We start from the raw sequence: 11341 nt of genomic DNA, 5'->3' as shown, positions 1-11341 counted from the left end.
TCTAACCTGGAAGAAAAAAAAAATAATCTGGCTCCATGTATGCATGGAAGGAAATTAGAAGGGTGAAAGAAACAGCAAGTCATTGTGTTGTCTCAGAGTCAGAAGGGTGAGTAGGAGTTTACAAAGTGAGATTAAGAAAAACATTACTGAAAATTTGTTTTCCAGCTTTTAATCTTTGCTGCTATTTGGTTTTTGTTTGTTTGTTTTTTTTGTTTTTAATATAAGCAGTGTTTTTACTCCTCTACAAAGCTAACACACAACCAGGAACAATCCTGTGACAGCATAAAGATATAAAGAGAGATAAAAGGGAGAGAATAGGAATATGAAAATGTGAATGTGTGCATACACACATGCATATGTGTATGTTCAGGAATAGAACATATATTTTATTTYAATAAATTTAGTCAATATCATTTGTTTTCATTTTGCACATTCCAGTCATGTAAATCACAGCGTAAGAGGCTTTATAATGCCATCTTTTAGATCTTTTGGCATTTTCTTCCAAAATCATGCATTTATAATTTAGGATGTTTTCAGTGGTGAAATTCTTCGGCTTCAGAATGAGTTTCTATGACCTAGATGCTCTTCTACTTTCAATTAGCTGTGGAAGACAGAGAATCCTCACACCCACACTTTGATTTCCTCTCCTCAGTTGCACATTTCAAAGGCAGGGAAGGTAAGCTGCATTTCCACAGACATAATAGGACCCCTAAGTTTATGCACTTTCATGCAGACAAGAAGACAGATAAAAGGATAGCTTTCTCCAGCTGTTTGCCTGGCATTATAAGCATGTAAATGGGAAATTCATAGCTGCTYGAGAGAGAGCTAACAACAGAAAAATAGCACTAAACGTCTAGAGAAATTTAATTTCCTGAGCTAAATTCTTCCTGTATCCCTGAAATTGCTCTTTAGCTAAGAAAGAATCATAAAAGCTAAAGATTTTATAATACAAAGTAACATTAAAATTATGTTTGCTTCCGTTGTTGTGTTTAGTTTTGGTTTGTTTTTTCAAACAGCCTGGCAGTTTCACTCGACAATCTGTAGGTCTGCTGTTTCTCTGTCACTCTCKGAATAAATCTTGTTTTGTCCAGTTTCAAAACACATTCCTACTAACCACATGAATAAATAGCGTAGACAGGGTAMAAAGTATCTCTTAATGCTGAGGAGAGATTCATACCCGCAAAGAATTCTCTCAAAGAAGCAACCATTCTCTGAGTACAGATAGCTAGGCATACTAACCACAATGTTTTAGATTTGTTATTTATTTGARTAACCTTCAAACTGTCTTTCTCTGTTGTATTTGAATCCAGCCTAGAAAATAGCAGAATCTCTACAAATTCATAATCACTTAGCTATTTTCATCTGACAGTGTGGTTTTTTGTTTGTTTTTTTTATTCTGCTCTCTAATCTTTCCGATGTATCACATCAGGATCACACTTTTTTTTTTTTTTTTTTNGTGTTACTAGAAGCATTTCACTTATTTGCCTTCCATTTCTGAGACAATAGACTCTCCAAGCTCCATGGATAAAAACAAAAAAAGCCAAGACACAAAACTATCTTCAAAATCTCACTAAATTTCATTTTATTTAACTGCCAAATAATATTTTCATTTGTAAACAATCTAAATGTTTTCTTGCTTTCATGGATGCAGACAGTGTTTCTGTGAGCATCTTCCAAGAATGAGTCTCACTTATTGAAAAAATAAAGACATCAATAAGGAAATAAGATATGGGAAGTGATATTAAATTCAATGTTAATATTAGCTGGGGTTTTTTTTTGGCTAAACATCCTAATGAATACTTATGGATTTACTCATGAACTGCAAGTGTTACATTCTTTTCATAACTACTTTGTTCAGAATATACTATTCTCTCAGAAATATGTTCAAAACTACCTAAGTGCTGCATTTTAGTTCTCAGTGTGTTCATCTTACCTTTTCCTTATATTTCCTTATAACATATTATTATGTTACCAAACAGCTGCACTGCCTTCACCATTGTAAACAGAAATCTCATACTAAACACTTTATATTTTTGAAAATAAATAGGGAAAATAAGATGCTATCAGAAACTTTAAAAACAGGAAAGTTTACTTCAGAAAACATGTATTGTCTAAAAAGTCATAGGTGTAATATGAAGAAGCTATAATAGAAATCCCTATAACCAAATAAGTTCAAACTATTTATGAATAATGTAACACAAAGTAATAACATAACATAAAGTAATAATGTAACATACAAGAGCAGGCAAAATCCCCACAGGATTTCTTCAAACTAGTTTTGAAACTGAATCATTAAAAACAAAATTCTGTGTATAAAAAGCTCCTTTCATCCTCTATCTCTTTCTACTCCACTTCATCATCATAAACGGTAAATCAAGCCCCCAGAAATCTTCTTTCAGGATATGAAGTATTAATAATGTTCAGAGAAAATGTTTTCTAGAGGGTTTTTTTACTAGATATGTCCATAAGCTTTACAAGCAGTATTACAATTGTCAGGGACAAATTTATAGACATTCTATTCCTCTTTTTCATTTAGTGGATTTAGAAGAGAAATTTACCTCTCTCCTAGAAGTAGCATCTGCTGCCCTGCTTCTGCCAGAGATAATACTGAATAAATAASAGAGGACCTTACCTGCTGGACTCAGCAGCTGTAATGGCAATCAGAGGAGGTATCCTCAGAGGAAGAGTTGTGGGCCTTGGGATGCTCTCAACGTCATTCTTTTTATCCCAGTCTGCCTGTTCTAGCTGCCTGAAAGCCAATGGGGGAAGCTGGATGTTACGGGATGACAATCTTCGCACAAGATAGGGCTCCATTCCCTGGAAAGGCTCCTCATCCTCAGTGCTGTGATGCAGAGCTTCTTCTGAAACCTGTGATGAAGACAAAAAAATATCCACCATATAACAAAGTGCTCATAAGGTTAATTGGATATCTCTTTTAATTCCTTTCCATAACTTTGTTTCTAATAAATATTATTTGCTCTTTAGTATCATTTTTGAGAAAATTGAAAGGAATGACAAAATACAGGCAAAAATGTCAAGTTAGGGGTTTTTAAAGCAAAGTAAAAGCATTTTGATTATTAGACTAGCACACTGGTATTTAAAATGGTTATTCATATCCCTATAGGGAACAAAAGATTTGCATTACACTAATTTCTTTCCCACAAAATATGTGCTTCCCTACAAGTTATCTATGTTTTGGAAGAACTGAGGGTCCCAATACTGATAATATTTTTTTTAAGAGTAGTAAACAGATATTTAAATCTATAAAACTCTTGACTAAAAACAGGAGAAAATTAATTTTTAATTTTCTCAGGTGTCCCAGCTCCCATCTCTCTTTCTTTTTCACAATAATTTAATACTTATAGCAAGAGTTGAGCATTTAAAACAACCACCATAGCACTTAGAAGCCTCTGAAGCTGATGCCCTAATCTTATATTTAAGCATTGGTAAATACTATTTTCAATTTAATCATATAAAGCTATTGTAATATTCTCTGGGTCAAGGAAGAAAGATAGATAATTCAGTTAAGAAAACTCCAACTGGTAATGATTTAAAGGGGAAAAATTTGTCCTGAAAGTTTTTGAAATTTTTAACAGCTCACTATTGTGAGAGAAAATGCTCAGGAAAAAACCTCTTTTCTGAGAGTGCTGGTTTTGTAAGAAATTTTCTTTTTTCTTCCATTGCTTATACAAAATCTTTTACCATTACTTGTAAATTGCCCAGCACAGATACCACTATCTGCGCTTTTTGCCTTGAATACTTTCCGGTGAAGAAATCCAACTCTAAAGATTTTCTACATCTAAATGAAGAATTAGAAAGACAGTCTATATATAGSTGCATATTTTTAAACCTTGGTCAGGCATCAGAAGCCTCCTAGTCCCAACAGAACACTTGAGACTGGTGCACTGAGTACTGCCCTTTGTCAAACTGGACTTCAAGTGTACAGCATGGTACAGATCATACGCATAATATACAAAATAAAGAAAGCTGGACTGTGCCTAAAATTTAAAGCACACCTCCAGTTACAGCACAGCCATCAGCTTCTGTTTGAACTCTCTCATACAGGCAGACAGACACCTGAAAGAAAAACTTGCTCAGCTCTGTATTCACTCTGTGCACACAGGGAGAGCCATTTGTGAAACACCTTTTCAGAGAGCACTCGTACTAGATTTGCACAGCCAGGTTTTGGTAGAAATTGGCAAAAGCTGTTCCCATATCTGACAGAGCCAATACTAACCAGCTGCAAGATGGACACACTGCCCAGCCCATCAGCAGTGGCGCTAGCACCTCTGAGATAACTTAACTAAGAAATGAAAAAAAAAAAACCTGCACAATTGCTGCCAGAGTGAGCCATGAGAATATGTGAGAGCAGCAGCTCTGTGGACACCCAGATCAGTGGAAAGGGAGGGGCAGGAGGTGCTCCAGGCAGCAGAGCCAAGATTGCCCTGCAGCCCATGGTGCAGCCCATGGTGAGGCAGCTGTGCCCCATGGAGGGCCATGGGAATGCAGAGATCCACCTGCAGCCTAGGGAGGGGACCCATGCTGGAGCAGTTTGTGAGGAACTGTGACCGGTGGCAGGGACTCAGGCTGCAGAGAAGGTTCTCCCATGGGGAGACACCACAAGGTGGAGCAGGGGAAGAGAGTGAGGAGTACTCCCTTTGTAGGGGAGAGAGCAGTGGAAACAACTGAAATATAAACAGTCCCCATTCCCCATCCCTCTTCTCTGCTTGGTGAGGAGGAAGCAGAGAATTTTGGGGCAAAGTTGAGGCTGGGAAGAAGGGAGGGGTGGGTGGAAGTTGTTTTAAGATGTAATTTTATTTTTCTCATTAACCTCTTCTTATTTAATTGGTAATATATTAAATTTCCTCAAGTCAAATGAGTTTTCCCTGTGGTGGTAAGTAGTGAGTGATCTCCCCCTAGCCTTGTCTCGACCCATCAGCCTCTCATCATACTTTCTTTCCCCTGTCCAGTTAAGAAGGGGAGTGGGATGGAGTGGCACTGAGCATCCAGCYGAGGGCAACCCACCAAAGCAACATTAATGAGCTCTATTTATACTTGCAGCTTGAGCAGTTGCTGTAAGCAAATTATTTCYAATTTTTAATCATTAAATCCTAATTAATAATTTAGCTATTTTTCTTAATCCAGCTGCAATATAGTTTAAGAAAATAAATATTATAAAACGGTATGCATTAATGCATATACTTTGAAGGAAACCAATGGTAAAATCAATCACTGTAAAAAATATGACAAGAATTAATGTGTCATAGTCATCCAGGGAGAAGTTTAACTTCATGCTTGTATTTTCAGTGTGTGCTTAGTGTATATTTAAGACAGCTGAATAAATTAAAAACAAAACCAAAATTAATTATAGCTCTGCAAGAAATGAAAAATGCTGATATCAAAGCTAAAAATAGTCTATCACATGAGCTTATTTGACACATTTCACCAGTTGGGATTTTTTTGGGAAACTCCAAACATCATAAAAGTCCTTGATGTGCAGCCACAGTCACAATAAGGATAGCTGAACTGAGAAAGTGAACTCACTAGACAGCTTTTCCTTCAATTCCTATAAAAAGTTAACGAGTTAGAGGAATATGACTGGAAYAAAACCAGAAAGAAATTGAATAATTCCAATACAAATATTAAAGCTAAGCTTTGGAGAAATCAAATTATAGGTGCCTGATGTTTATTTCAGTGACAATGAAAATTAAATCAATTTGTGGAAAAACAGTCCACCTATTCAGGTACAAACACTCAAACATCTAAATCAGGAAATGTTCATACTTATTTTAGCTATCATGCCAAACAAGAAAAACATGCTTTGTGAGATATGCCTAATTTTTGAACGTTTTTAAGAAGCATTATATTKATTAAAATAATTTTAAGCCATTTATACCAGTATTCCATTAGGAAATTTTTGGGCAACCACAGCAAAAGCCACTGCTGTCCTTACCACAAAGCCACTAAGAATGAAAACCAACCTTTGGAATGGCAGGTGTGYGATCTGCAATATGAAATATAAATATAAAATTCTAATAAAAGAAGCAACTCCAAGATAAAGTGCTGCTCCTGACATTTCTTATCTCTGAGAATGTACAAAAGAAAAAGAAAGTTCCAGTAAAGTGTCTGTTCATGAAAACTGTTAAATGGAACGTATTAGGATTTCTTTTTACCTTAAAGGTCTGAAAGACTCCCTGTTAATCTCTGCCCTGTAACCAATTAACTGAATTCTAGAACACGACAACCTTTCGGATACCAATTAACTTACTTCAACACTTTTTGTCTAGAGCAGACTCCAGGCTGGGACATTTAAAGTGTCTCTTTCTTTGATTCATTTTTTTTCCTGGTTGGTTAACTTCATGCTCAGGAGATCATTTGCTAGCCTTCTAATTAGCTGGCATGTTTCTTAGTTCTTATCAGTAATTGCTCATTAGTAGGCATAGATTTTTGAGCAAAAATAAACGATTGTAACCTAGTGAACAAAAGTCAGCCACATAATACATTTGCTATAAAATAAAAACAGCCTGAGAGAAGTAAAAAAAGTCCTGACACTGGAATGCAGATTGGGTTTTTATCACTTATCTGCAGAACACTTGATACATTTAAAAAGATTGCCTGTTTTTCACCTTCCTTAACATTTCTTTAAAAACATTTTTTTTAAGTATTTCAGTATACACCTGTAACAAGCTAGTTGAGTAGCATCAGTTCTTGAACCATCCATAACGACCCCACCCTCACACACCTTCCCATTCTTTCCAGTTGCTTTTTAATCTTGGGATGTGAATTAAATGACTACTGATATACTATAGTTGTTTCTATCTCTTCCAAGAACAAATAGGCAAATGTACAAGTGCTCAAAAATCCAGTGCTGMAGTTATTCTCTAAAAACTTTGACATGCCAGCACTGTGCTCTTTAAATTAATATTAGCCAAGGGAAAAAAGGGTATAGCACCTTAACCTCTGTGTGTGTTCTTGCATTGCAATGTCACGTCCAATAGCAGAATTGAATCATAAGGAATCTGAAAAATAGATTAAAATAATCACCTCATTTGGTTTAGCTAAGCCCAGAGGCATGCTGAGCACCAAAGAGCCAGAAGCTACAATGAAAACTCATTTTGGAGGTTTGTTTGTTTGAACCATTTCCCCTAAAGAACAATAGGGTTGTTACTATCCCACCTACAGAACAACTTCCTGACTCAGCTCTGTGACTCAAGACTGGTTTGAGGCAGAAAATAATAATCTCTAATAATTCTACCTACATCTGTAAAAAATAATTCATTTACATCATCATATTGTGAGGAAACCACCTAGATATTAATTTTATACTTTTAATTAGAATAAGAAATAATTATTTTATGCTTTACTAAGATATGCCATAGCAGTATTTACGATTACTTAAAGTGTTCAAACAGTTCACATAAAAAGACGGTGGCTCGGTACTTGGTGTGTTTTACAAACCAATAATACATTTACAGGACACAAAGAATAGGTGCTGGTTGATAGTATCAGAATCTGGACTTTCTTTGCTGTTAATGGTTACACTGGCTTTCACCATCATCACACCTTAGCTTCCATACCTAGAGAACTGATATTATTCCCATCGAGCTATGGATGTTCTTGAGATCCACTGCTATGTTAGATCTAGACTACTCTTCCTCCAAGAAAAGTTGTACTTTCCATTCCTACATTCTCTTCGCTTCTTCCTCACCCATAGCCATTTTAATACTTTGAAAATATAACTCAATGAAAGTATCAAACCAGTAAATGTTCTTGCTCTTGGATTCTCTAATTTGTATTAAAAAGTAAATGAGAATATATTATTCACAAACCATTTCAATGATGCATTTCACTGTGACTAGATTTATTGCTATTCATTACTTGCACTATGGAAAAGGAGAAAACAATGATGATTCATACTCCTAAAATCGTAGCTAAATAAAATTAACTTTTATTCTGTCAGGCAATTCTTTCCATTTTTTTTGTTATGATGCAAATATCTTTAGTGAAAAAAAAAGCCTCTACTTGTATTCAGAATAATTTTGTTGCTATCTGTTTCTTCAAGTTGTTTAAAATAATTATGCCTTTTAAAATGCTATTATGTATCTCAACATAAATTAAGTACTCATTTACATTAAAAAATTAACAATTTTTAGTGATAATATAGTTAATTAGATTTAATAGTGGAATTGTTAATACTGCAAGGAACATCCATGTTTATTTCTGTTCTGTATTTAGAAGGATGAAAATTATATACTTAAGTCAAATGAAAAGGAAGTACTTTGTAGGCTATTAATATGTATAGTTTAAGGGGGAAAATTCTTTTAATTCAGCAGAACAAATTATTTCCCCAGAAAAAGTCTAAAAAAGATGGTGTAGCGTACTTTAGCTCTTCTAAGAATGACAAATCCTGGGAAGCACAMGAAGTCTGAAAGGACTGGAAAAACATCTGTTCTAGGAGAACAAATTAAAGGACAAAGATTCCAACAGAAGAGTGGACCCACCAATATCACACAAGGAAAAAATCATATTACCATACAGACATAAGAAAAATCCAGTGAATCTGACTTCATAGGAAACATCTCCTCAAACAAACCACTGTCATTTTGATGTCAGCAGATCTTTGTAAGACACCAAAATGAAACTGATGACAAAAATAATGCTGTGCAAGTGTTTCTCTGAGTCAGATACCCTGGGAATTTGCTACAGGACTTCCAGGTTCCCAGATTCATGTGCATGGGGTTGTTCTCAGTTTAGCAGAAAAATGAGGTCTGAGTCAGTAAAGAYTCCTTGGTCCTGAGCTACGTTCTTAGAATCATAGAATCATTTAGTTTGGGAAAGACTTTCATATTATCAAGTCCAATTGTGAAACTAATACTGCCAAGTCCAACAGTAAGCCATGTCTCTGAACAATCCATCTTCTACATCTTCTAAACACCTCCAGGGATTATGACTCAACCACTTCCCTGGACAGTCTGGTCCAATGCTTGGCAACACCTTCAGTGAAGAAATTTTTCCTAATGTCCAATCCAAACCTTCTGTGGTTTTTGAAGCTGGTTCTTTTGTCCTGTCTTTTTTTTTTTTTTTTCCTGGAAAAACAGAGTAGGTCTGTCTCAGAGGTTAAATAGATCTACTTATCCCAGAAGTCTAAAATCCAAGGATTCAGCCTCAGGACTTTGTGTACGTTTCCAATATCTTCAGCCCAGGTACTGATATATTAGACAGGTTTTTTAGTCTTGCACTTCTTTAATCAGAAAACTTCCCACAGGCTCTTCTTTTTTATCTCTAGTGTCTAGTCTTCTGACAGCATGTTTTTGAAAATTGTCTGCAGATAGGGAGATGCTCAGCAATGAAAGCATCATGCCAAAATCAAGGAAAAAAGATAACAAGCAAGTTATTCAAAGTCATGTTGATGGTGTAGACAGTTTTGAATTTCAGATCTGTTCATATAGGAGATTATGCCAAGAGTACTGCATTTTCTGCTGCACATATAATGAAAAGCCTGTAGGTATACAGACTTTGATTTTGTGGGCTTCGGTAAGGCAGAACTACACTCACTTCAGCTTCGTGATGCATTGTCATTTGCGTAGGAGGACCTGTAATAATCTCAAATCCTATGGAATTCATAACTAAGGTGTATACTTGTCAGAATGGTCCAAAAATGTTAGTACAAGATTTAGCCTGTTAATGGCACTTGAAAAATCAAGAAAAAAAGGCTCACCCATACTAGCCCTAATTGTATGGATACTGTTGTTATTAAAAAATGAGTTTGTTTGCTATTATCTGCAGTTCTGTGAAGTGTACTCAGGTATACTCGACCCTGCACGGGAAGGAAGTTGAGATGCATGGGTACTAAAAAACAGAGTTCCTAACATAGAAAATAGCTTCTTCCATCCACCCTATTATCTACAGAAAAAACGTGATATGGCATCACATATGTCAAATCTTTCAGGATAAGTTAAAGSTTTGAAATAGATACTTATTGCTGCAAATGAACCTTTATGACAGGGACATAAAAGAGGAAGATGACAAAATATTCTTGTTATCGTTTTTCTTTCAGATCCTGAAACAAGTGACTTTATTGCCAAAATAGTGGGATGAAGTCCTTTCACAGATCTCATCCAACTTCTGGAAATAAAGCTACTCATTAGTAATTTTTTTTCCAATAAATATGCTAAAATAGGGTCATAACATTACAAACACAATACAAAATTCCAGAAACCGCTTGTAGCGGAGCTTTATTTTCAGACATGRCCACAGCAAAGCAGTGTACAGAGGTCCTTCTAAGTAATTTGTTTTCCAAAAAGAAAATTCATCTTTTTTAATGACAGTCCAGTTGCAACTCTGAGTATAAAGCTTCACCTGCTGTTTTTCCACTCTAAGAATCAGAGTTATGAAGCAGTTCATATGGTTGCTTAGGCATGCACACTGAAATAAAGATTTGGCCTCTCTCTATTTCGAGCATATATTTTGAAAAGTTTCAGACTTAGACATTGCCTCAACTGTTACAGCCAAATGTGAGTCCAACTCTTCCATTAATAAACCCTTCTACCTCTTCTGCCCTCCCTATCCCTCCCATGAACCACCTGTAGCCATCCAGGAGGCCACTCCAGTTACAGGACTCATCCCACCTGGTTTTCCTTATGCCACTCATGTCAAATCTCTGGGACYGGGCCAAAGCTTATTAATACTCCTATGCTCTCAGAAATGCAAATTAAAATACATTAACCTCAATATCACTGAAGGAAGTTTTGKTTTTTTTATACTACACACTCTACCCTTGTTCATTTTTATCATTGTTCTACTACAAAAATATTGCATAACTGAGTTTTCAGGATATTCATGCATCTGAAAGCATGCCAAATTCCATGTTGCAACAACTAATAACTCATTTTTGCAAACAAATTTCCATTATGAGCATTAGAAACTAGCATGTTCTGGGCAAGTTTGGCTGAAGGAAAAACGTGTACAAAAATGTTTCTTCCAGCAAGAAGGATAAATGAGGATAGTTAGTGGTTATTAAGGAACATTACAAAGAAACATGTAGAAAAGCTATAGATTCATTTCTGTGAATGAGTTTTACCAGAATATGTTTTGTGAAATACCTGAGAAAATCTTTGTCAAGCTGAAGAAAAGGAGCATACCACCAGTATCATGCTTCTAAAATTCTCTTTTTTAATGTTCTGAGACTACAGGGTTTTTTTAAGGCTCAGTTCTGGATTAACCTGGCTCCTTATCCTCTCTCTGTGAGTGGAGCTGAGTAACACAATAATTTTCCTAACCTGAAGGGAAAAGAAATGCTTGAGAAATAGGAGTGATATTAAAATATCCCCTCCTTAAAAAA

At 35.6% G+C, this 11341-nt stretch overlaps 1 protein-coding gene across 1 annotated transcript in view; it reads right to left on the bottom strand.

The window, feature by feature from the left end:
* Positions 1–2318: 2318 nt before the first annotated feature.
* LOC130588755 (cAMP-specific 3',5'-cyclic phosphodiesterase 4D-like) overlaps positions 2319–11341 on the bottom strand; it is a 65608-nt gene continuing 56585 nt past the window's right edge. Inside the window, exon 2 of the mRNA XM_057389663.1 lies at positions 2319–2868. Within this exon, the coding sequence (XP_057245646.1) occupies positions 2629–2868 (240 nt within the window). The 3' untranslated portion in view covers positions 2319–2628. The remainder of the gene's footprint in view (positions 2869–11341) is intronic.

Source organism: Malurus melanocephalus, unplaced genomic scaffold (genome assembly GCF_030028575.1).
Source record: "Malurus melanocephalus ecotype Western Australia unplaced genomic scaffold, MMel_1.1 scaffold_18, whole genome shotgun sequence".
Lineage (NCBI taxonomy): Eukaryota > Metazoa > Chordata > Aves > Passeriformes > Maluridae > Malurus > Malurus melanocephalus.
The sequence above is the reverse complement of the archived record's forward strand: the minus strand, read 5'-3'. Positions and strand labels throughout refer to the sequence as shown.